Here is a 26,901-nt window from a genome sequence, read left to right as displayed (position 1 = left end):
CGGAACTCTCCGTTTTATAATCTTGCTTCCATTCTCTGCTATTTTTTAAATGTTGGTCTATTTAAAAATACGTTGGCCGTTGTTCTGCGACTTGCTGCTTTTTCAACAAATCACACCATAAGTGATGCATATTCAAGAACCTGTACAGTTTAAATCCTTTTAACTTAAAAACGCTCTATTACACTGAGTTGCTTTCCGCCCAGCTGTTTACAAACGCAAGAATTGGTCTGAACTTAATGGTTCATTGGTTTTGCTTTCAGTAAGCGTGGCTGGTGTAGTGTTGTAACATCCCTCACAGAAACCAACACACTTCATTCATCTTTTGTTTTGTCACTGTACTGTGAGAAACATTTATCCATCCCTCTCTCTCACCTGCGGTCCCTACGCCATGCACCTGCAGCAAAATGTGTTTGTCCACCAGTCCAACCAGCCTTGAGCCTTCCAGAGAAGAGCGTGATGCCTGTGAACATGATACATGTCATCACACACTTACATACAACACAACACACATCACATCAGGGCTCAAGGGAGCACGTTCTACGCCTGCTTTTCAGGCTATAAACACATAATTGCTCACATCTCCCATTTCTATAGCTCAGGATGAGGCTCATAAATGGCGTAAACACAAGGACAGTTCAGCGCTTTGCGAGCGGCAGGTAAATCACTCACTCTGGAAGGCGATCTGAGCCCTAATGGCTGCTGAGGGCTCTGGTTTCCTAAAGCGTAATGGGAAGTGACAGTATGTGAATATTACCGTGAGGTCCTCAGAGCCCAGCGGCTCCTGGCTGCGGGCCAGACCGACAGAGCGCGACACGTGCACGTTTCCATCCAAATCACTGTACTTCCCTGCCTGAGACGTCTCGGAGAGCCTGTGGAGACGGACAGATGGGACGAGGAGGTCAAGAACATGAAAATAATTCAAATGCATTCTAGCCATCACTTACAGCACTAGGAGATTATGGCGAGAATGCCACAGATGGAGAAATTAAAGAGATTATAGTGGCAGACAGATATATCAACACATGTTCTGCTTTCAATTATTTCTGAATGACCAACAAGTAAATACTGTGCAATCATTTTTTGGGGCACGCTAATAATAAGTATTTGTGAATGTGTATACTTATCAATTATAACGTGCCTGTGTATAGGCATTATATCAGTCACTAACAGTTCCTTTAGTTCCTTTGAAATAGCAGCTTCATAACCTGAGCTAAAAGTATCTAATTAAATGCAGGATGATTAAGGGAACAAGATCTTTTTAAATGAGATGATGACAGAATTTATTTGGCAATCAGAGCTGGATTTATCTGCCATAAAACAATGAGGATCGGGTGATAAAACAACGAATTAGGTAATAAATCTACAAATAAACATAGATGCACTACCCAATAAAGATAAATTAATACTTTTATTTAGCATTAAGCTGATCAGAAATGACAGTAAAGACATTTACAAATGTTACAAAAGATTTTTATTTCAAATAAATTCTATGAATATACATTTATATATATATATATATATAGATATATATATAGATATATAGATAGATAGATAGATAGATAGATTGTTCAACATATATATTTTATATATAAACAATTCTCATACTATTGTTATTTCATAGTTTTAATCATTTTAAAATATTTTTTAATAATTAATCATTATTCTACAATGTTCAAAATAGTAAAAATAATAAAGAATGAGTAGGTATGAGTCAATTTAATCAATATTTGATCCTCAAAAATAAGATAAATGCACAATTGTCAGCCATTTGCACACTTTTTCTTGCTTTCCTTCTTTGCTATGTTTTAAAAGTTGGTCTATTTAAAATATGTTAGATGGATGTCTTTGGTCGTTGTGCTGCGTTTTGTTACTTTTTCAACATATTTAGGAATCTTTTTAAACTTTACACAATTTAAACTTTTTCAACAATCCTGAAATACGAATTGTATCACATTTCTACAAAAATATGAAGCTGAAAAATACTGATAATAATCAGAAATGTTTCTCGAGCAGCAAATTAGCATATTATTATGATTTCTGAAGGATCATGTGACACTGAAGACTGCAGAAATGATGCTGAAAATACAGCTTTGATCACCGCAATAAATTACAGTTTAACAGATATTCACATAGATATTCACTATTTGAAATTGTAATAATATTTCACATTTTTAAAAAATTTTTTGTATTTTTGATCAAATAAATGCAGCCTTGGAGAGCAGAAGAGACTTCTTTCAAAAATGTTACCAACCCCAAACGTTTGAACGGAAGTGTAAATTGATACTTTAACATTCACATTTATATTACTGCATTTGGAAATGTTTTTAACCAAAGCGGTTTACTTTCTACTCAAGCTAAACACGTCATCAGTTCATGCACTCCCTGGGAATCGAACCCACGACCTTAGTGTTGGATCAACAAACTCTCTTCAGATACCAGCATCATTCACTGAAAAGCTCATATTGGTCAATATCTAATATGAAAAAATGCAGAGGTTCTGACTCACCGGAGGTAGAACACAGATTTGGTGGTGCGCTCCTGATAAACAAACATGTTTTTGCGGTTTACCACACAGAAAGCGTTTAGAACGGAGCGCAGAGCCTGGATAGCTGAAAGAATCAGAGAAAACAAATCATCTTTGGACACAAGCTTCCCAGTTTTTTAAGGTAAAATCATGTTTTCATTAGGAGCCACCTGATTGGTCCGCTGTGGTGTCACTCACCCCGGGACACGCCCATGTTGGGCCCCATTTTGAGGCGTGGGTGAATATAAATGACGGTGCTCCAGACCACGTCACAGGCGAAGTAACCTGGGATGAACTGCATGGTAGCGGCAAGGTAGTCCCGCGGCTGATAGCTCTCATCTGCATTGTAGTCTGAGGCGGGAAAAATGTGCAATGATGGGGATGAGACTTTCATCTTAACAATTTCATAACAAAAGGGTGATTAGCAGGGTTAGCTGAACTCCACAGACCCGCAGAGCACCTCAAGTACGATACAAATTAAGCATTTGAGCGTTGATCTCTGTGGTCGACTGGATCCAATTCATTTGCACAGTCTGAGGCAGAGCGATAGGCCATATGAGGACATTAGTGCGGTAATTCACGCTAAACAGCGGATATAAAATTGTAGTCAATAAGGCGAGTGCTCAGACTCATACTGCTGTCTCATTATCACCACCCTTGAATTGACCTTCCCGATGGGCTTCTGTGTGAAAGTCTGCGTTTGTTTGCATTAGTGTAAATTGTTCTGCATTTTACAGCAGCAGCAGGCGTTATTAAATCTGTACTGCATACCAAGAGTGCAACAATATCAGCAGTTTTCATTTACACAAAGCCATACGCGTGGTGTGGGGCTACACAATTCATTAAAATAAAACTGAAATCAAGATATGGCTTTGTGCCATTATCACAAATGCTGCAATTTAATTAAATACACTGCAGAAATTACTTTCTTACTTAGTATTTTCGTCTTGTTTTCCAGTACAAATATCTAAACATTCTTAAATCAAAATACAATTAGTTAACATAAGATATTAAGTCTTATTTTCTGCATTGAAATTAAGCAAGTTTATGCTTAAAACAAGAAAAAAAAATTGTTTTATCCAATTGGCAGATATTTTTCTTGTTTTGAGCATAAACTCACTTAATTTTGATACATTTTTCAGAATGCAAAACTTAATATCTTGTTATTTTTCTTGTGTCTTGAATTATGAATGTTCAGATATTTGTAGGGTAGGAATTTTTTTTTTTCGCAGTGCAAAAATATGCGCTGCAAGAGTTTGGGTCTTGGGTCAACGAGTTTTGAGATATGTAATGAGAAACGCTTATAACCGACTAAAAAAATTAAAAACATTAAACCATTAAGCTTTTAAGGCAATAAATAAATAAATATTGTAATCTTACAGTTGTACTGTCAAATACATTATTTTACTAAAACTTTTCTTAAATATTAGATTTTTTTTATTTTGCAGTAAAATATTGCAATGGCAATATTTATTATTCAGTTTAATATTTTTTATAATAATAATTATTATAATAATAAAGTATTTATGGTAATACTGACACATAATCACAATTGTTTTTGGCCAATCTGCTTTTTTTAAATTGCATTGTGGATCACAATTTTATTAGATAATAATAAAATAATAATAATAACGCAATTAAATAATTTTCCCATGGATCTGAAGCAGTAAGAGTAAAAGAGATTAATATTTCATGCATTTACTTGCATTGCATTTCATTGATTTATTTGCTCATTAGAAATAGTGAGTAGCTCACATGCCAAACTATTTGTTGCACTAAACCTTCGGCATTTTATTTAGTTATGAGCAGTATCTCTCTTAATTTCATCACATATTTGTAGTCTTTTGGCATAAAAGACTCTAAATGTGTGATGAAATTAAAAGAAAACGGAAAAGCAGAGCAGTCTGAGCTGGAAAATTTGGGTCCCATACAAAAGATTTTTATAGATGAAGAAATCTGGGAAAATTATGACAATTTTCTGACTAATGTAGCTATTTTTTAAAACAAAAACATTCCAAATCGGCACTTCCTGTCAAAGAGGTTGCGAGCCCGGCTCTGGCGTGTAGAAAGAGTGTGTGTCAGTCATTCGGCTGTGGCATTAAGTACTGCACCGTCAGAGTTGGTCATCCTGGGCCGGTAGAGCGACTCGTGCTTCCAGATGTCCTCTTCGCTCTCAGCCACCAGGAGAGAGTGACACACGCGACTATCATGCAGGTCCTGCAGCAGGAGGCGCTGTGGAGAAAATCACGGGAGGTTAAAGAGTAACAAAGTGGAAAACAGTGCTAGAGGATCAGAGGTGACGACTGAGATAGTGTGTGTTTCTGGCCAGAATGAGCTGGACCAGACTTTACACTGATAGTGAAAGGCTGTTCTTTACCTGGTTGACTGTTCGGCACATTTCTCCAATCCTCCTCACCACCAGCTGATGAAGACGCAGGTACTCTGGGATCTCCTCCTCTTCCTCCTCTTTCCCTCTGTTAAAACTCCTGACAACACAATGCTCAAGATTCACAACAGTACTAAGTGTTTTTACATTCTCAGCTGGAAAATGCAAAACTCGGTTTTGTTTGCATGTCTGGGGAAAAGCGTTTACAATTTAAGCACTACAAACAGACATGCTGCTCATTTGTATGCTTCATATATTTAGAGCACAACTGAACACAAACTCATTGATAGGCATAAGACTTGGACAACAAAACAGCTTTGAAGTCAACAATAAACGCTGGAAAATAGAAGGAGATTCTTTATTTGTCTTCCTGCCAAAATTTTTGTAATGGGAAAATAATATGATATATATATATATATATATATATATATATATTTTTTTTTTTTTAAGAAATAATGTTATATTATATAATAATATTATATGCAGTTAAAAAGTAATTAATAATTGAATAATCATCAAATAGCATTAAATAATTAATATATTATATGTGTATGTGTGTGTATTTAAAATGATTATTTCTAAAATAAAATTTAATAATAATAATAATAATTTAGAAAAATAAATTAAAATTATTTCAAATAATCAATACATTTTATAATTTTATAAAATTATTTTTTTAAAGAAAAATAATAGCACACTCCTTACCAAACAACAAACATTCATGTCAACAAACCATGAGACTGTACTGATGTTTAATACGTTGAAAACACCAAATACGAGTAATAATAATAATAATAGTGCGGCTTGTCTAGCAAATGACTTAAATAAGACAGAGTGTCATACGATCATTTCAAACCAGCCTTCTACCAGCCGGTTAACTTGCTGATTTTTGCTTGCATTTGGTGCTTTCTGAATGTGAACTTCGTGTCTCTGCAGCAGTACCTGGCGTGAGAGAAAACCTCCACTCTGTCCTGATGAATTCTGACGATGAGCCAGAAATCAGGCATGAGCGGCGTCTGTCTCTCCTGCTCATTCATAGTGGGTCCGTCACACTCAGAATCACTGCTGCCTCCATCATAACCTGAAACACACACAGCAGAGAGGACAAGGACCATGAGGAATGATGATTGTGATGTAAATGTGAGTTTGAACATGCTGTGTGTTGAGTAAAGTCTCACCCATCATGTCTGAGTCCAGGCTGCCTTGACTGGAGACGACGCTCTGAACTCGACTGGGCCGCAGTTTCCCACTGCCTAAAAGCAACAGGAATCAAAGCCGCTTAGAATAAATAGAATACATATATATTTATTATTAGAGTCTAACTATGGATAAACAAACAAACAAACAAAATCATTGCGCCGGAAAACATCCAAAAGGATGACAATAATCCAAACAAAAAAGCAACAAAAAAAAATATAAATCACATGATCCAAAAACTTTTTTTTTAATTTATCATGTGACATATGCAACCATGTTATCGAATAGTTCATCTAAAAATCCAAATTTGCTGAAAATGTCCTCATCCTAAATCCCTCCAGGATGTAGATAAATTAGTTTCTTCATCAGATTTGGAGAAATGTAGCATTGCATCACTTGCTCACCAATGCAGTGAATGGGTGCCATCAGAATGAGAGTCCAAACAGCTGATAAAAACATCACAGTAATCCACAAGTAATCCACAGTACTCCAGTCAACATCTTTTTAAGCGAAAAGCTGCATGTTTGTAAGAAACAATTCCATCAGTAAGACATTTTTAACTTCAAACCATCATTTCCAGCCAAAATACGAGTCCATAATCCACAATAATGCTTCCCGCCCTGTTCTCTCTCACATCAAAATCCACCCACATATTTGTTTAGAGCTGTTTTGGCTTATAAACAGTGCTTGATCTGTGCAGATTTCTCTCCTGATTCAGACCAGATGAGTTTTTCACTGGAGGAAGCTTTATTATGGATTATGGGCTATTTTGTGGATTACTGGATTATTTTGACTGGAAATGATGGTTTGAAGTTAAAAACGTTTAACTGATGGATTGGAGTGGTGTGGATTACTGTGATGTTTTTATCAGCTGTTTGGACTCTCATTCTGACGGCACCCATTCACTGCATTGGTGAGCAAGTGATGCAATGCTACATTTCTCCAAATCTGATGAAAAAACAAACTCATCTACATCTTGGATGGACTAAATTATAAATTATCAGCAAATTTTAATTTTTGGCTGAAATATTTCTTTAAGATGACTCTTAAATCTTGCACCTTATTGTTGTCTTTTTTTCATCCTCATAGTGTGCAGGCCTTTTTTGCAATGTTCAGTCTAACTACACCAGCAGGCTCTCAGTAAACTCAGATGACGCTGGTTTCTCGTGACACTCACTGTGTGTGGTGGACTGCACGGACTCGGCCAGGCTGGCAGCGGAGGGGGTTTTTGGAGGGGACGTGTGATCAGACGAGTGCTCGGTGCTGCTGCTGCCTGCCTGCAGGTGAGCAGCGCTGCTGATGGCACTCTGAGGTCGAGTCTCTTCCGCGTCGGCCTGTTTGATCGGCCCGGGGTCAGAGGTCTCAGAGTGAGACTTGCTGACTGAATCAGCTGCTGCAGGCCGCGTGTCCTCCTCGGCCCTCTGCGTGTCTCCACACTCCACCTGCTTCAGGGAAAAAAAACACATGAATCATACACCAGATGAAGAGGAGGACAACAAAAAGGCTCTTTGGGAGATTTGATTTTGATCGGTCAATCTTGAGGTCAGATGTTTTGTATAATAAAGCTAAACCGTATAACCTTTATCTCCAGCCCCTGATTTTGTGCTCGTTTCATGTCTCTTGTATCACTTTTCACTTTTTCTTCTCACATAAAATAATTTTAACTAAAATCATACATTTATTTGAATATATATTTCATGCCCGTTTATGTATTTACTGCCATTTCCATCATAAATTAGGTCATTTAAGTTTGTGAATTTTTTTTCAAATTAATTACAAATATACCTATATATATTTGATCAGATTTATTCACTAGCTAAAATATATATATTTTTTAATCTAATCTACACATGACTATTTAAACCAATTTTTGTGTGTACTATGTATTATGCTTCATTAAAGTATTGCATCGTTAGCTTAAAATGTCAATGTATAGATCTACTGAAATCAACTGAGTCGAGTCTTTCATTCATGGATTATTTTGACTGGAAATGATGGTTTGAAGTTAAAAACGTTTAACTGATGGATTGGAGTGGTGTGGATTACTGTGATGTTTTTATCAGCTGTTTGGACTCTCATTCTGACGGCACCCATTCACTGCATTGGTGAGCAAGTGATGCAATGCTACATTTCTCCAAATCTGATGAAAAAACAAACTCATCTACATCTTGGATGGACTAAATTATAAATTATCAGCAAATTTAAATTTTTGGCTGAAATATTTCTTTAAGATGACTCTTAAATCTTGCACCTTATTGTTGTCTTTTTTTCATCCTCATAGTGTGCAGGCCTTTTTTGCAATGTTCAGTCTAACTACACCAGCAGGCTCTCAGTAAACTCAGATGACGCTGGTTTCTCGTGACACTCACTGTGTGTGGTGGACTGCACGGACTCGGCCAGGCTGGCAGCGGAGGGGGTTTTTGGAGGGGACGTGTGATCAGACGAGTGCTCGGTGCTGCTGCTGCCTGCCTGCAGGTGAGCAGCGCTGCTGATGGCACTCTGAGGTCGAGTCTCTTCCGCGTCGGCCTGTTTGATCGGCCCGGGGTCAGAGGTCTCAGAGTGAGACTTGCTGACTGAATCAGCTGCTGCAGGCCGCGTGTCCTCCTCGGCCCTCTGCGTGTCTCCACACTCCACCTGCTTCAGGGAAAAAAAACACATGAATCATACACCAGATGAAGAGGAGGACAACAAAAAGGCTCTTTGGGAGATTTGATTTTGATCGGTCAATCTTGAGGTCAGATGTTTTGTATAATAAAGCTAAACCGTATAACCTTTATCTCCAGCCCCTGATTTTGTGCTCGTTTCATGTCTCTTGTATCACTTTTCACTTTTTCTTCTCACATAAAATAATTTTAACTAAAATCATACATTTATTTGAATATATATTTCATGCCCGTTTATGTATTATAATAATAATTCATAATAATAATAATTTATGCATTTAGCAGACGCTTTTATCCAAAGCGACTTACAGTGCAATCAGGCTATACATTTTTTACAATATTGTTATATATATTATAATAAAAACAAAAAACAAAACTAAATGACTGAAACTTAAAATTGAAAATATAAAAATAAAAAAACAATTCAAAATATATATATATATATATAAAAAATAGATTATTAATGACACTAAAATAACACTGGTTAAAGACAGACAAAAACGATTTCTGAAATAAAGAAATCCTCCTTTTGCAATAATAAACAGACTAAACTTTCATGCATATTTCATATACCGCACTTTCATTACTGGATCAATGATAAATAATTGAGTAACGCTTTACAATAAGGTTCCATTTGTTAACAGTAGTTAACTACATTAGTTATCATGAATTAACAATGTCACTTTATACTTTATTACAAGCATTAATTCAATTTCAACATTTACCAATACATTGTTAAAATAAACATCTGGAAATATAATTTTATGGAATTGAGCTAACATGAACTAACAATAAATAGTTGTACTTTTATTAGCTAGTTTTAGCGAACATTAATAAATACTATAACATGTGCATTACTCAATGTTAGTTAATGTTAGCAATGCATTACTAATGGGACTTATTGTAAAGTGTTGCCAATAATTGTTTGAGAATATTGAAAATTATTATTGTTTAAAATTACAATGCCATTAAATATTATTATTATTATTAAATAAATAATAAAATCACTTTAATTTTCATTGAAATCTTTGCACTCTCACCTCATCCATGGTGGCTAAAACAGCCATTTTGTGTGGAATAGGAAGTTTGGACAGCGGATCTCCAGACATACTGCAGAAGACGACAAAACAACAAGTTCATCCTCAAGATATTTGGCAACAGATGATGTCTGCTGAGCTCCGAACGCTCACCTTTCCACACCGACCCCGCGCAGGCCGTCCAGATTAGCCATGAGCTCCTCGTCAGAGCGATAGGACGAGGGCTGTCCAGGAGAGCGGTTCAGAGACACGCTGCTCTCAGACGTGTATCTACAGTACATGCACAGAGAACCATCAGGATCACTCCAGCTGGAGCCATGCTGTTTTCTTCCTCACTCTGCGACGCTACACAAGCACTGACCTGTTGTGGTGGAAGTCAGGAGCCATGACCTCGATGTCCAGAGGTAACGTGAGCACGAAGATATCAAGCGTGACAGACAACTCGTTCAGATCCACCGACTGAAGACTCTCAGCGTCCTCAAGACAGGTAATGACTTCACCTGCAAAAAATTATAATAATAATAATAATCATTTTTAGATTCACTAACATTATTGAAAATACATGAACCAGATTAATACTAATCAGGGGGATAAAATCTGAGATAAAAAAGCAACTCAATATACATGGTGTCCATCCCTTCTAACCAATGAATTAAAGCAATAAGCCCCAAGAAGCCATGGTTTACAGTGAATTTATAACAGCTAAGGGGCGTTGTCCACGGAGTGGAGGCTACACGGGGCTTATTGCTTTTTATAAAACGGTTATTCCATATATGTAGTAAGGTTTCACAAAATAAAACCGAGCAAATAAAGTGTAATGATATTAATAAAAACAGTATTCTTCCACCAAACAATGTAGCTCCTCAGAAACAGTTGTGGTTGATGAACAACACACAAACGTAAACAAAGGTGTGTGTTGTAGAGTAATTTACTACAGCTTCGAACGCGGCTCAGCCAATCAGAATCAAGGACCGGAACTCTCCGTTTTATAATAATGATTTTTCATGAGTTGTTCTTTATTTATATTATATTATTATATTTATATTATGTATATATTATTATAGAATGTATTAATATTTTAAAGTTACATTTATTTATTTTCATAAATAACATTTTAGTAATTTTGTTATTAAGCAATTAGTGCTTATGTCATTTTTTTTACAATGTAACTGTTTAGCTTTAATTTATTTTATTTCAGTTCAGCTTTTGGTATTTTTTAGTACTTCGACTTAAACTTATTTTATTTCAGGTAGGTTTTTTTTTGTTTGTTTTTTTTTTAAAGTTCAGCATTTTCATCTAATATTTATTTCAGCTTAATTTCAATTCATTCAATATTTTTGTTAGTTTTAGATTTATTTTTAGAAAATCATTTGTTTTCTTTTTTTATTTTAACAACACTGTTGATCAGGATTTTGATGTGGCATATTTTCATATATATTTAGCCAATCCTTGAAATTAATACAATTAAATGGATTAAATACAATTCACAACCATAAGCTAATTAACATAAGTCCACCTACATTTACATATCATATAAATACTTGTTTAGCATTTAGCAAATTATTATTTAGCACTATTATGATTTTTAAAGTGAAGAAGAGAGCCAGTCATAACAAAGCTGATTTGCAAAAGTTATTATAATTTTAACGTTATTCAATTATAACTTGATTTGGATAAAAGTGTCAAAATATTGTATGCAAATATACAGTACAGTTAAAAAATGGCCATGAAAAACAAAATGATACATTTTTTGGTGAATTAATCTTGACTGACATTGATAGCGGACTTTATGGAAAAAACTAAATGCAACAAAAGTGTCGAATAAGACCCTGTTAAATGACTGTAAGCACAGAGTCTGAAGTCAGTGGCAGAACCCTCAGCGGTGTGTTCAGTGTCTCACCCAGACAGGTTGGCAGGGTTTGCGTGGGCATGGAGCCATGGCAGCTCTTCATGTTGACGGAGCAGGTGAGGTGCACGAACAGAGGCGGCATCTCCGGCTGCGGACCCTCCACCTCCAGCAGAGAGTCTCCGTCCAGAATACTGAAGGAGTCCTCGTCCTGGTTCACCGTGTTGGAGTCCGACGGAGACTCGCCTTCACCTGCTCCCTGTCCTCTGCCATTCCCACAATCCTGATACTCCACCTCCAGATCCGTGTCACTCTCCGTCACGATGCAGCAGCCCGACACGTTCTCTGCGCATATGCAAAACATAAATATGGATAACCATGTTTTAATATACTTCAAGTTTACTAACGGGTGCAAAACACTATTAAATGCACACATAAACTTTCCAAATAACATGAAATCAACGGACCCTACTAAAGTCCCTGTTAAATGTTCATTCACCAGTGCTATGGCACCGTGGCTGTGCATGCAATATTATTAACTAATAATAGAGATGTAACGATTCATGCGATTCGATTTTCCCATGATTTTTTAACAAAATGACAAATCATAAATGAAAAAGTGTTCTATTATTATTAGACAAAATGTTGCACATTTCTTTGTGAAATTGAAATATGTTGAATCACAAAACTAAATTCCCAAATCACATGAATGAATAATACAAATAAAAGACATGTCTTCATATAAACAAACTAAGGCTTTGCTTGTGCTTTTCCCATTTAAAATTAGAGGCAACCACGGCATTTTAATCACGATCTAAACAAAGGTGATGCATGAGCAGTTTTTGATTTAAATTAGATTGTATCATTTCGAAATTTGAAGCAAAAACAGAATGGTCTGACTTTAGCTTTGTGAAACTATACTACGCAAAACATCTGCAGGAAACAGAAACAGCAGAAGCTCTGAAAGAGACGCAGATTCGCTCTCTGACAGCAGGAGGCGCTCGTGGAACAGCAGCGATACAGCGTTTATTGGTTTACCGCTGTAAACAAAGCAGCGCAGCGCTTATAAACAGTACTTTAATATGCATTTTATGGAAGCAAGATGAAAAGAAAATACCATCTAAAATTTTCTGAATTCAGTCAGCTCCCCTCAGAGATACATTATTATAAATGCCCACCGACTTGAATCGTCACACATTTGTATCGATTTTTAACCGGCTAAAGGTGCATCGTTACATCCCTGACTAATAATATAATAGAAAACTTTTCACAATCCAACTGAAGCATCACTGGATTGATAAACAGATGTTTAAAACACTATTATTTTCTTTATGCATAACGCATTTAGTGAGGGAAATATTACAGTTAAGCGCTTTAAATATGTTGCAAATGGCATTAAATTTCTTCAAAACCAATTATTTACTGAATGTGAACTTTATCAAAACAGCCTGAGGTGGACACTTAGATATAGGTGATATTAAAAATGTAGCACTGGGGTATTAAATTGAACATTCAGTGTGTCATGAAGGATGTCTAACCGTCTTCTGTGGCGAGTTCAGCTTCAGACACCTCACAGTCCTCACTGGCTCTCCGCTCTCCCTCTCGGTCCAAATCCTCCTGCAGACGGTGGACGAGAGGAAAGGAAAACGCTCCCATAAACCATTCATGTTATAAAGATGAGCGCCAATCTGACAGTCAAACATTTGTCTATATAAGACTATTCCCAGTGTTTCCAATACAGTTCTGTTTTTGTATTTTATATAATGTGTGTATGTTTTTAATGTGTGTACGCACCTCTTTTTTGGAAGATGGAAGGCAGTAAAAGAAATAATGTGGATTGGACGGTACAGTCTTGAAATACTGAGCACCAATTTCCATGAACTTATCCTGTGAAACAAAAAGAATATGAGATATCGTCTGTATGACAGCTGTGTTGTAAAAATGTTGTTTCTACACCCCTGACAGCATTTGCTGTCAGCCGTACCTGTATGATTTTGTGCAAATCAGGATACACGTCACATTTCTGCTGGGACTGGAGGAGCGACAGAGGGAATTCTGGGATTTTTGGAGACTTCGGTTCGTCCAGGTCCAGCGGGGATGTGGGAGCAGAGACTTTCCCACTGGAATCCGCTTCACTCACATCCTCCAGCTCAATACTTTGAGGAAAAAAAACAAATATAAAATATATAAAAACAATGAAAACAAAGCATTAATCCCACAATGCATTGCTCTAAGGTCAGTACCTGGATGAAGACACCAGCGTGGCTCTGTCAGCTCCATCATCCTCTCCCTCTCCGATGATGAAGGTGGTGGAAGCGTCACTGGACTTGCTTACGTTGACAGAGCCATGCAGCTCGTGACGCTCACGAAACACACGCACGTGTCCGCAGAGCGTCTGCAGGAAGGAAGTGATGTCGATCTCCTGCAGCGACTCCTCGCAGTAGTCCATAGCTGTCAGTAAGTCCTGCGAGCTCACGTTGTGCGACTGCTGCAGACTGCGATAAACACCTGTCAATCAACACAGGCGCAAGACCAATGAAATAATTTGCCGTGAAAATTACATTAATAACATTGTACGTATTTTTGTATTGTGATATTATTTTTATGAACACATTTTGTGCCCCAATTCACATTAATTAAATGCATTATATATATGTGCAAGAATTATATATATATACAGTATATATATGAAACTAATGTTTTTTTTTACTGTAGATCAGCAGACACAATTTATTTTAGACTAATATTTATATTTATTTAAATACAAAAAGAATTAATTAAATACCTTTTATTTAGACAAACAGGGTGATTCTCATTAATAATCTCAGTAATGAGATGCTAATGAATCACCATTGAGAACAATGTGGATTACATAAAAACTAATGATATAATAAAATAAAATAAAAACCATTTTATTTTAAAATAATAATAAAATAAATGCAATTTATGCAAATGTCTGGACTCAACAGTAATGATTTTTTATTTTTTTTTGCATTACACTAATAAGAATCCGTGACATAAATGTGCTTAAATGCTTATACATGATTTCTTAATTTTTTGCTTGCTAGTTTATATATTTTATTTTAAAATAATAATAAAAAAAAAAAAATGTTTAAATGTCTGGACTCAATGAAGTAATGAGAATTTTATTTTACTTATTTTTTTTTTTTGCATTACACTAATGAGAATTCGGGAGATAAATGTGCTTAAATGTTTAAAAATGATTTCTTATTTTTTTGTTTATTTATTTAAAGTTTTATTTTAAAATAATAAAATTAATGCGGTAACACTTTACAATAAGTTTCCATTTGTAAACATTAGTTAAACTAACAATGATAAATACTTTACTTAAAAGTATACTTTTAATACTTAAAAGTATTTATTAATCTTAGTTAATATTGATTCCAACATTTACTAATACATTATTAAAATCAAAAGTTGTATCTATTAATGTTATTTAATAGACCTGAGCTAACATGGACTAACAATGAACAGCTGTATTCTTTTATTAACGAACATTAACAAAGATTAATAAGTACTGTAACAAATGTATTGCTCATTGTTAGTAAATGCATTAAATATAGTTAACAAGTGGAACCTTATTGTAAAGTATTACCATAAATGTAATGGAAAAAACGTACTGTAATGAGAATTATTTTTATTTACTTACTTATTTATTGCATTAGAGTAATGAGAATTCCGTAGATGAATGTGCTTAAATGCTTAAAATGAGTTCTTTATTTATTTAGTTTTTTTTTTTTGCTTATTTATATTTGTATTTATTTAAGCTCTATGCATATGTTAGAGTGTGACCTTTGACATAGCTCTGGTAGTAGTGCTCCTGCAGCAAGCTGCAGTAGTTGGCCAGTTCTTTGTGTTTGTGAGGGTGCGTCATGAGCTCAGTCCAGGAGCAGGCGCTGCTGCGCTCCTGAGAGATTGACCTGCCCAGAGACACACACACACACACACACACACACACACACACACCAGATAACAGCATGCCACAATCTGCCAGACATCTCCTACAACACTACACCAGACACCAGCCTAAAATAGCAGAGACAAGCAGCAGGAAAAGTACTCATCCATACGTCTATTACAGAGAAAAACTGGCTCTTTCAGACACTTCTTTTAACTTTTGTCTTCAGGTCAGCATTTTGCTTTTAGCCAATGCATTTAAATTCAAACAGAGTTCCATTACAGCCCTACAAAGAGATACAAGAGCTGTTTATTATTGTAGAAACACTGAGTCAGACCTCATGCGTGATGTTAAATAAATCAATATTTATAACAAATAAATAAGGCAATTTATTAGCAATTTCTGAAAAAAGACACCATTATGAAAATGCAGATAACATGCAACAACCATATCTGTCTGACGTGTACAAAAACCAAATGCGTGCTTTCTATTTTTCAGATTTGATTAATTCTGGTCTGTATTTATTGACTATATTACGTGCAAGAACAAAAGGTGATTACAGACCCTATAGAGTGCAATAAACATGTTTAATTAATTATTAAAATACCACTCCTTAATAGCTGATTGCTGACGTGTTGATTTGAAATATCAGTGGCCGATGATACCTCAGTATTCCTGAGTGTAATACGATATAATAAGCAGCACAGTGCAATAGGATTACATTTATCTACAGTCCAGTGGATCATCAAATGTAAATACCGCTGAAGAGGACGGGAAAATATCAAACCAGTTATACTGCAACAGTTTCAAACCAGCTTTAAAAGCATGCAAAACAGATTTACAGCCATGAAGCAACAACACCCGAGGTTTATACGCCAGAGGTTTACCATTTTTGTGTTCAACAAAGCGGGAAAAGCTTAGTGGAAAAAAATCAAGACGTTGAGGACACCAATATAGTATGTAGCCTAAAATTGGGATGCTCAGATGAGCAGACATTACCACCGAGACAGACGTTTATCATGCAGAAGAACATACCGGATCAACAAAGACAAATCCCACAAATAAATCAAGAATAAAGAGGACATAAGTTATATTCCAGTCATTTAGCCTTGTTTCGAATGTCTAGCGATCTCCTAAATGTCTGCATGCAGGGCACTAACCTCCTAATTTAAGTATGTACACTACCAGTCAAAAGTTTGGATACATCTACTCATGCTTTACTATGACTTTTCTCAACTCATTTTGAAATGCACAAATTGTGACACAAACAAAACCTCCTTTATATTTGACCTTCTTCTTAGTTCAAGCTCTGCGGACTCTAGACGTGCATCATAAAAACATGAGGTGCATCCTGGGATGCTTTTGAAACTGTATTGAAAAGGCATGAAGAAAATGTGGAACATGTATGAGGGATTTGTTTTGCCGCATTGCTTTTCCATTTCCCAGCGTAATCAGAAGGCCTTCAGTTAAGTACGTCCAAACTTTTGACTGGTACTGAACATCAGAAGGCAGAGGAAACAACCCTCAGCAGCATGTGAGGTCTTAAAACACATGAGATAATATAGAACAATCCAAATCAACAACAATATAAACTACAGCTCAAACCTTTGGGGCTGGTAAGATATTTGATTGTTTTTGAAAGGAGTCTCTTCTGCTCCCCAAGGCTGGCTTTATTTGATCAAAATTACAGTAAAAGCAGGAATACTGTGAAATATTATTTTAGTTTTCTATGTGAATATCTGTTAAAATGTCATTTATTCCTGTGATGCGCAGCTGTATTTTCAGCATCATTACTCCAGTCTTCAGTGTCACATGATCTTCAGAAATCATTCTAATATGCTGATTTGCTGCTCAAGAAACATTTCTGATTATTATCAATGTTGAAAACAGTTGTGCTGCTTGATTTTTTCAGGATTCTTGGATGAATAGAAAGTAAAAGAACAGCATTTATTTGAAATAAAAAATCTTTTGTAACGTTATAAGTGCATTTACTGTCACTTTTGATCAATTTAATGCATCCTTGCTGAATATAAGTATGCATTTCTTTAAAAAAAAATAATAATAATTACTGACACCCAAACTTTGAACGGCATATACAGAGATAAACGTTTGCTTTAATTCTGTTATTTTAAGACCTCAGACCCTTTTAAGTGTTCAGTAGCCTAATATCCCCTCATTACGGTCACCTTCGTAGAACAGCAAAACCCTCCAGAGAAAGAGAAAGAAAGAAGGGCCATCCTTAGGGTAACGGGGCCAAAGCAGCCCCCTCACACCCCTTCCCTCCCGCCCCGTCCCGCTGTAGGGCGGCAGCAGGAAGCAGTAAGCAGGGCTACCTGTATTTGGGCTGCTGACTGAACTCCCAGGAGTCTGTCTCTTGAGCTCTATTCTCATCCAAAGAGAAACCAGACAGTACAACATTAGGATGAGCACATGATGCCCTCTGAAATGATCAAACACAACAGCTCTGCTCCAAAATACAGTGAACCGCCTACCGAGGCAACTTTATTAGACATCATAACTAAGTATGTTATCGATGCTTTTATTCAGACCGTTTATTGGTCATGAAGAGCTTTTCAATTCAGTCACTTAACAGGGTTAATGGAGTTAAAGTTAGAGTTAGAGTTAGAATTAAAGTTAGAGAGTTCAAAACCATAAAAAAAACTTTTTCGTTACTTAAACTTTAACTGAAATAAAATAAAATATACAAAAGTAAACATATTTTATTCTAGTTATTATATATCAACATTTCTCATTTTCATTTAATTCAACTTGAAGCACCAAAATAACTAAACTAAAGTAAAACTAACTAATTAATAAAAAACTCTATAGGCATTTTTAAATAAAAATGACAAAAACACAAAATTACAAAAACTTTAACTAAAATTCAAGTGGAAACAGCAATATAAATAATACTAAAATTATAAAATAGAAAAATTGTAAAAATAATATAAAAATAAAATTAAAAATATTAATTAAAATAAAGTAAAACTAATAAATACAAATTAATAAAAACTATAAAGACATATTTAAAAAAAAAAAAAGAAAAGAAAGAAAGAAAACTCAAAGAAAATGAATAAAAATTGCAAAAACACAAAATAACTAAAACTTACTTAACTAAAATTAAAGTGGAAAACAGAATATAAATTATATCAATTATAAAATATAAAATTCTAAATAATATAAAAATAGAATTAAAAATAATAATTTTCAGTTCTCATTTTCGTTTAGTTTAACTAAAGTAAAACTAAGAGAAAAAACATTTAATAAAAACTATATAGACACATTAAAAGAAAAGAAAAACTAAACTAAATAACTATATCGAAAAAATCTATATAGATATATATATATTTTTAAAAAATAGAAAGAAGAAGTATAAAAATCGCAAAAACACTAAATTACTAAAACTTTAACTAAAATTAAAGTGGAAAAAATATATAAATTTAAAATAGAAAAATAAATAAATAAATACAATTCTAAATATAAAGTATAATAGTATATCAACGATACTAAAATAAGAGTGTGACTTATAAGGTCCTACTTCAGTTAGACACTGCTTCAGCAGGTCGCAGTCTAGGTATGCAGTAGGCCGCTCTCTATGGTTTAGAACAGAGCTGGTGTCCTGAGACCTTCAAGCGACACACAGTAGCTTTCCTCTGTATGAGGCAGCGTGTCTCAGTACCTGAAGAAGACGTCTCTGGGCTGGCGTCCTGAGCGCGGGTGGACCAGCTGCTCTTTGAGGGACTCCAGGGAGCAGTTGTAGATGTAGATGGGGCAGCGGGGTCGTGCTGCGTCGCCGCCGCTCTGCTGAGACACCTGTCTGCTGAACGTGATGTGACAGTCTCGCTTCTGAGGCTCCACAAACTGAACGCCGTCCTTCTCCTCTGAAGCTGAAAGTTATGAGACAAGAGGTATGAATATAAAAATCTCTCCCATCTCATTCATTTTTTTTTGCCCTAACCAGCTGGATCATGTGACGCAGCTATGTTTTGTAGCTTTGATATATTATTAATATTTTGAATATTTTTTATTTTTATATTTTCTGTTTTCATTTTAGTGAGTTTAGTCATTTCTAAGTTCTTGCCATTTTTATTACTTTTTTTTATTTTATTTTATTTGTGTATATATCTACACGGTTTAAACTAAAGTAACTCAATTTAAATTAATTTAAACTAAATTACCTAAATAGACAATTTAAAACTAAATGAAAATAGAGATGTTGCCTTGGCAACTAGATGAAAAAAAATAAATGTATTTTTTTTAGATTGTATTATTTCAGTTTTACAGTTTGATGATGCACATTTGCGTAGTGTGAAAGATAGATATTGTTCTAGTTTGTACTGTAATTTCATCTTACACACAATTGGGTCAGGTGTGCAAGGCACCATTTATTTTTTGGATTTTATTTCAACTAACAAAAACCTTTTTTTTATGCTTTTATTTGTATTTTTAGTTAAGTACAATAACCCTGATGTGAAACACAACTAAACTCCCTTGTTTGGTTTCAGTTTCTGTCATATTTGTCACTTCATTGTGTCAAATCCAGTCTGGAAACATGCAGCAGAATTTAAGTCCCATACCAGCATCACTTGTGTTCACTCCTGCTTCCACTGTGGACCCCTTCCTGTCTTCTCCATGTTGACCTGTTCCAACCTGTGGACCATTGGCAGAGCTGCTGAAGGAGTCGGCCTGTGATTGGCCGTTGCCGTGACTACAGGTCTCCTCCTCTTCCAGGAGACTGCTGTTGATTGGAGGTTCAGTTTCCAGCCCAGACGACATCAAAATCTGCACATCTGCACAGTCAAAATAAAGCTTAAATAGAAAGTTATTAAAAAATAAGCACATAACAACAATATTACAAGATATTAAGTTACACAAAAGCCATGTCATAAGTTAAGGGAGTGTTAGGTTTTTTTTTTATTACTATAATTTCTTCTGCATTTTGACGCAATATTAACTGAATAATCATTAGACTACAGCAATAAAAATTTTATATTCATTATGAATGTTTTATTCATAATTATTATTTATTATATATTAAGCAACAGATTATTATTTTAATAATAAACTTTTTTCTTGCATTTTCTTTAACATTGGTATTTATAAGTATTAAAGACCCACCGACTGGTAGTTGGTAGTAACATTCTCCAGATTGCAATACTAGTTTAGTCAAACACTGCTGGGTTCATCTGTGGGCATGTTTCATGTTTGCAGCCAAAAATGTAAGTGGCTAAATAAAAAGCATTCAAATAACTTCAATCTCATGATGTGTGTAAACTTAAAGGACTATTGGCATTGACAGACGATGCACCTGTGAATGTAGCTGGCAGGAAAGTGAGCAGGATCTGCTGATGACTGATGTATTTGGCGTAACATTTCCAGTGAGGAGATAAGCAGTCCTGCTCCGCGCCAGCTGGCTCGTCATCCACAAGATCTGCATTACTGAAGCTCTGCCAAGAACAAACACACACACACTGTAACAACTCCGCCAACAACAGAAGGATAAGTACACTGCCGTTTGAAAGTTTGGGGTCAGTAAGATTTATTTATTTATTTATTTATTTTTAAATGAAAGAAATTAATATTTTTATTCAGCAAGGACACATTAAATTGATCAAAAGTGCCAGTAAAGTAAATTTATAATCTTACAAAAGTCTTCTATTTCAAATAAATGCTGCTCTTTTGAACTTTCTATTCATCAAAGAATCTTGGGGGAAAAAAGTATCACAGAAGCAGCAAACAATCTGGAAAATAATCTGAGAAAAATATAATATCAATTTATTTTATTTTATTTTTTTATCATTTTATTATTTAGTTAGTTTGTATTTTTTTTAATAAATATTTCTAGCCAGCCATGATTTTTTTATTTAATTAAAATGTATTTATATTGAAAATATACAAATAATGCAATTGTTTTGTGTTTTCCCCTTGCATATAAGTGATGGACTAATGTGCACCTGTAACTAGTAAGGCATGATGCCTCATAGGTTCTATTCCCAGGCAGCAATAAGCTGATGTTTAATCGTCCACTGTGGTAAAAAGTGTGTGAGTTGTATACTTTAGTTCCATCAGTGAGGGTCAGATATCAATTATGGGTCATTTATGTAATATGTATTATGCTCCAGATAAAGTTAACTCCATTTGATTTACCAGCCAAAGGCTGTTTCACACACATGTGTGGACTGGTTATCAGCAGTGTTGGGGGTAACGCATTACAAGTAACGTAATCAGATTACTTGTTTTCAAGTAACTAGTAAAGTAACACATTACTTTTTAATTTACAAGAGAATATCTGAGTTACTTTTTCAAATAAGTAACGCAAGTTACTTTTTTTTTCCAATTTATTGATTGACAGCTCTCCCGTCCTCATGTTGAGAGAAATCAGATGTTACTGTAGTTCTAAAATAAATATGAATATGCATAAAAAAAACACAGATTCAGTATTCCTCAAAATGAATAAAAATAATGCAACTCAGAATATGACGCAAACCTGCAATAATTAAATGTTAAACAACACAAATATCCTTTATGTATTAAATCCCATTCTATTAACCAATGTCTTTGCTTCTGACCTTCGATGATCCAGTTCAAGCGTACTAATAAGCACAAATTACTCTAGTACTCTTACTTTTATTGCTGAAGTGTTGAAATGTCTTCTTCTGCATTCTACTGTACGGACGTAAATTTACTTTCCCTTCAGCTTGAGGCTTATACATTTGCCTTTTGGTGTGAAAAGGCTTTTATATTTGCCAAAAATATAACTTTTTTATTTTAAAAACAAACAAGCAAGCCCTGTCCAGATTTAAAAAGTAACGCAAAAGTAACGCAACACATTACTTTCCATAAAAAGTAACATAATTAGTTACTTTTTTATGGAGTAACGCAATATTGTAATGCATTACTTTTAAAAGTAGCTTTCCCCAACACTGACTATGAGTGTGGTTGGGTTTTTTCAGCTGAGCTGTAATATGAGCTGATGTACCTGCAGTGTGCTGGAGGAGCCCGTCACCTCTTTACTGCTTCCAATCGTGTGGAAAGACAGAACAGTGTCCTGCCTCTCCAGATGCTTCAAGCTCTCCTCTGAAAACACACACACAGATAAACCTCATGAGGGAAGATCAGGGGTCAGTCTCTTCTTATGTCACTAGTAACTGCTATTGAATCAATTAAAGGTCATTTGGGATGTCTGGCATCCATTAGTGTGAAGTCTTTCAATTAGTGTGTTTTAAATCATCTACTTAGTTTAAACATCTTGTTTCTTCTTCAATGAGCGCAATGCCACTTTACACTTACACTTAAGCAAGAGTAAATGAAAACAACAAACCAAGGGTGGTTGCTCTGTGTTTCCAGATTAATTATATATATATATAAGTCTCTTCTGCTCACCAAGGCTGCATTTATTTGATCAAAAATACAGTAAAAACAGTCATATTGTGAAATATTATTACTATTTAAAATAACTGTTTTCTATTCGTATGTGTTAAAATTTAATTTATTCCTCTGAAGGCAAAGCTGAATTATAATATACTGTATATATACACACACACTACCAAATGATTTTAATAGATGTCTATTCTGCTCGCCAAGGCTGCATTTATTTAATCAAAAATACAGCAAAAACTTATATTGTGAAATATTATTACAATTTATATAATAAAATAATTAAAACTAAAATTAAATATATAATAACAGTTTTCTATGTATATATATTTTCAAATGTAATTTATTGCTGTGATCAAAGCATCATTCCTCCAGTCTTCAGTGTCACATGATCTTCAGAAATCATTCTAATATGCTGATTTGCTGCTCAAGAAACATTTCTGATTATTATCAATGTTGAAAACAGTTGTGCTGCCCAATATTTTTGTGGAAACTATGAAAAAAGTTATTTTTTTAGGATTCTTTGATAAAATAGAAAGTTCGAAAGAACAGCGTTTATTTGAAAAAGAAATCTTTTGTTACATTATAAATGTCTTTACTGTCACTTTTCATCAATTTAATGCATCCTTGCTGAATAAAAGTATTCATTTCTTTCAAATCTTTTGAACAGTAGTGTATGTTTTCATTTGGGTGCATGAGCGTTGCAGACATTTTACCATTAATACAGGCAAATCACCTTTGATGACAGGAAGTGAGAATGGAGCCACGTGGCCATCTCTTTCCCGCTCTAGGATGTGATGCATGAACGCCACATGATCGCCGTCAGTCAACAGGATCTCTCGATCACTGAGCTCGTTCTGCAGCGAGCCGTGGAAGAGGCTGAGGAGGAGGTCGTTGGGCAGAGAGGAGGTGCTACGGGAGGCGTCCTCCTGCCCCTCTGTAACAGAGGTCAAAGGTCAACAGAAAAACTGTGAAATAAGCCCCAGTGTTCACTCATTCGTGACCCTGGACCACAAAACCAGTCATAAGTGTCAATTTTTCGAAATTGAGAATGCATCTGAAAGCTGAATAAATAATCTTTCCATTGATGTATGGTTTGTTAGGATAGGACAATATTTGGCGGAGACACAACTATTTGAAAATCTGGAATCTGAGGGTGCAAAAAAATCTAAATATTGAGAAAATCAGCTTTAAAGTTGTCCAAATGAAGTTCTTAGCAATGCATATTACCAATCAAAAATTTTGTTTTTTATATATTTACGGTAGGAAATTTACTAAATATCTTCATGGAACACGATCTTTATTTAATATTCTAATGATTTTTGGCATAAAAGAAATCGATAATTTTGACCCATACAATGTATTTTTGGCTATTGCTACAAATATACCCCAGCGACTTAACACTGCTTTTGTGCTCCAGGGTCACATTTGGATAAAGGAATATGAATGTAAGAAAGAACAGGAGGAGGGTAGGGGAGGACAGACAATGGACTTGTACCTCGGCTGAAGGTGTAGAAGAAGAGCTCGATCTGCTGGCACTTGGGCAAGAGTTTCATCAGGTCGAACTGGAAAGGCACAGTGTGTATGCAGTCATCAGCAGCAGCGGCAGGGATCTCGCCTACAGGAGCAACACACCACACTGAGCTTCAGATCTCATATGACTGTGTGTAAGGAGACGGCTGAAGGTGCAGGTTTGTACCTGGAGCATCTCTGACGCTGCTGAGAGGACACACCTGCTCTTTATTCTGACACAGCTGGATGAGGTATTCGAATGTGATCATCGTCGTCATGCACGACAGATCACGGGGAAAAATCTGGAACAGAGAAATGCAATTCATAAGCTTTGACTCTGTCAGTTCTCAATAAAAATGCCTAAATACATTAAAGTCTGCATGAAATCAAAACTGACCCCGTTTACTTTCTTACTTAATGTTCCTGGTGTTACTGGGCACAAAAAAAAAAATATATATATACATATAGATATATATATATACTGTACATCTATAAAAATCCATTTTCATGACTCCTCTTTGATAAAATTCATGTGTTCACATGGCAATTTTTTTCAAGGAGTGAGTTTTGTGATCCATGAACCCAGAAATACGCTTCTCACGTGGTCTATCACATGTTCAACATTATTTTAAATATCACATTTAAAAATAGAACAATTTATGCACTATTATTTAAATGGTTTTCTGTCTTAAATTTTCTCTCTCCAAATAATGGATGTAATAAAATCAGAAATATGATAACGAAATATCAAGATAAACATCTGACCTGGCTACTTGGTCATTATTGTAGTTTTTATAAAATGAATTACTTTTTTTTGTTTTATATATATATATATACAGTTTATATATATATATTTCTCTCTTTCATTTTAATTTTAGCTAATTTTTTTGCGTGTTTTTGACAATTTATTGTCATTTTGTTGAATTGTTTACATCTATATAATTTTTATTCATTTCTAATTCAGTTTTAGTTATTTTAGTACATCTCAAGTAAATGAGAAACTATCTGAAGTGAAATACGTTTTTTAATACTTAATGTGATTTTAGGTAACATTTTATTTAAGTTATGAAAATATATATTTTTTATGGTTTTAATTTTAGTTTGTTATCTATAATACTTCTGGTAGAATGACTAGTCGAACAAGCTGTAATTGATATAAATGTATATAATGCATATTTTTAAATTGTATTGCATACCTGTTGCTGCCATAATAACGGCCCATTTCAAAAATGTATGTAATTTTGTTCTCTTTTTCTACTTAACAGCTCCTACTCACTATAGTGGAGCGATGACGTAACATTAAAAAATATATATTAAAACTGTATAGTGAAAATACCACTTTTCACCATATTTGACTGTGTATTCTGGTAAAGATGTCACTCAGAAATGCATTATAGGAGCTAAAAGCTTTGTAATTGCCACTTTATGAATGCTCATGTAAAGCTAATTGTACTGACCACTGGTCAAGTCTCACAGCTTTGTAAAATAGGTACAATTACTAGGCATTTTTCTGTCACATATGAGTGGCAGTCATGAGTTGTGACTAACAGCCTGAGGGATCTCCTGATACGTGAGCTTCTCAAAGTGTCTCTGCTGCTCCAGTGAGCTGCAGACAGCTCCGCTCTGAGGCTCCACCCAGCACTCCGTCACCAAACTCAGCTCTGTGTCCACATCTATGGCCTCCACCTCAGTGTCATTGTCATCATCTGTGGAGAAACTGGAGACACCACGCCAAACACAGACAGAGTTAAACCCAACGCCCATTATAAGACAAAAACTATCACTAACTAACTGTGCTCTTCTAATCTTTTAATTGAATTAGTGCACCTAGCATGCCATTAGCTGTATGAAGAGGACAAACCATATTCGCAAACAATTAAATATTTTTCAGTTCTGCACTATTTATTGTATTTTATCTCTCCAAATAATGGATGTCATAAAAGTGAAAATTAGCAGAAATACAATAATGCAACCTCTTGGTTTGAGACAGTATTATAGTTTTAATTCATATTTTGAATTAGTTTTTATTTTTTGTATTTTCATTTTAATTGTAAAGTTTTCACTCATTGTCATTTTTACATTGTTCAGATCTTAACTATTTATTTATTTATTGTATTTTTTTTTTTTCAGTCATTGCTTTTTTTTGTTTTATATATATATATATACAGTTTATATATATATATTTCTCTCTTTCATTTTAATTTTAGCTAATTTTTTTGCGTGTTTTTGACAATTTATTGTCATTTTGTTGAATTGTTTACATCTATATAATTTTTATTCATTTCTAATTCAGTTTTAGTTATTTTAGTACATCTCAAGTAAATGAGAAACTATCTGAAGTGAAATACGTTTTTTAATACTTAATGTGATTTTAGGTAACATTTTATTTAAGTTATGAAAATATATATTTTTTATGGTTTTAATTTTAGTTTGTTATCTA

At 34.7% G+C, this 26,901-nt stretch overlaps 1 protein-coding gene across 1 annotated transcript in view; it reads right to left on the bottom strand.

The window, feature by feature from the left end:
* Positions 1 to 26,901, bottom strand: part of LOC107554864 (SZT2 subunit of KICSTOR complex) — a 96,470-nt gene that overhangs the window by 50,927 nt on the left and 18,642 nt on the right. The window contains exons 20-46 of the mRNA XM_016237502.1: positions 24,649 to 24,763; positions 24,448 to 24,567; positions 23,686 to 23,886; positions 22,552 to 22,649; positions 20,881 to 21,019; positions 20,150 to 20,362; positions 19,252 to 19,459; positions 17,906 to 17,953; positions 15,467 to 15,594; positions 13,897 to 14,161; positions 13,638 to 13,809; positions 13,448 to 13,540; positions 13,192 to 13,270; positions 11,708 to 11,998; positions 10,169 to 10,307; positions 9,961 to 10,077; positions 9,811 to 9,880; positions 8,427 to 8,741; positions 7,285 to 7,549; positions 6,089 to 6,163; positions 5,853 to 5,991; positions 4,902 to 5,010; positions 4,636 to 4,756; positions 2,723 to 2,875; positions 2,507 to 2,609; positions 755 to 869; positions 373 to 460 (exon numbers count right to left, since the gene is read on the bottom strand). Of these exons, the coding sequence (XP_016092988.1) occupies positions 373 to 460; positions 755 to 869; positions 2,507 to 2,609; positions 2,723 to 2,875; positions 4,636 to 4,756; positions 4,902 to 5,010; positions 5,853 to 5,991; positions 6,089 to 6,163; positions 7,285 to 7,549; positions 8,427 to 8,741; positions 9,811 to 9,880; positions 9,961 to 10,077; positions 10,169 to 10,307; positions 11,708 to 11,998; positions 13,192 to 13,270; positions 13,448 to 13,540; positions 13,638 to 13,809; positions 13,897 to 14,161; positions 15,467 to 15,594; positions 17,906 to 17,953; positions 19,252 to 19,459; positions 20,150 to 20,362; positions 20,881 to 21,019; positions 22,552 to 22,649; positions 23,686 to 23,886; positions 24,448 to 24,567; positions 24,649 to 24,763 (3,979 nt within the window). The remainder of the gene's footprint in view (positions 1 to 372; positions 461 to 754; positions 870 to 2,506; positions 2,610 to 2,722; positions 2,876 to 4,635; positions 4,757 to 4,901; positions 5,011 to 5,852; positions 5,992 to 6,088; positions 6,164 to 7,284; positions 7,550 to 8,426; positions 8,742 to 9,810; positions 9,881 to 9,960; positions 10,078 to 10,168; positions 10,308 to 11,707; positions 11,999 to 13,191; positions 13,271 to 13,447; positions 13,541 to 13,637; positions 13,810 to 13,896; positions 14,162 to 15,466; positions 15,595 to 17,905; positions 17,954 to 19,251; positions 19,460 to 20,149; positions 20,363 to 20,880; positions 21,020 to 22,551; positions 22,650 to 23,685; positions 23,887 to 24,447; positions 24,568 to 24,648; positions 24,764 to 26,901) is intronic.

This window comes from Sinocyclocheilus grahami, unplaced genomic scaffold (genome assembly GCF_001515645.1).
Source record: "Sinocyclocheilus grahami isolate Dianchi unplaced genomic scaffold, SAMN03320097.WGS_v1.1 scaffold517.1, whole genome shotgun sequence".
Lineage (NCBI taxonomy): Eukaryota > Metazoa > Chordata > Actinopteri > Cypriniformes > Cyprinidae > Sinocyclocheilus > Sinocyclocheilus grahami.
The sequence above is the reverse complement of the archived record's forward strand: the minus strand, read 5'-3'. Positions and strand labels throughout refer to the sequence as shown.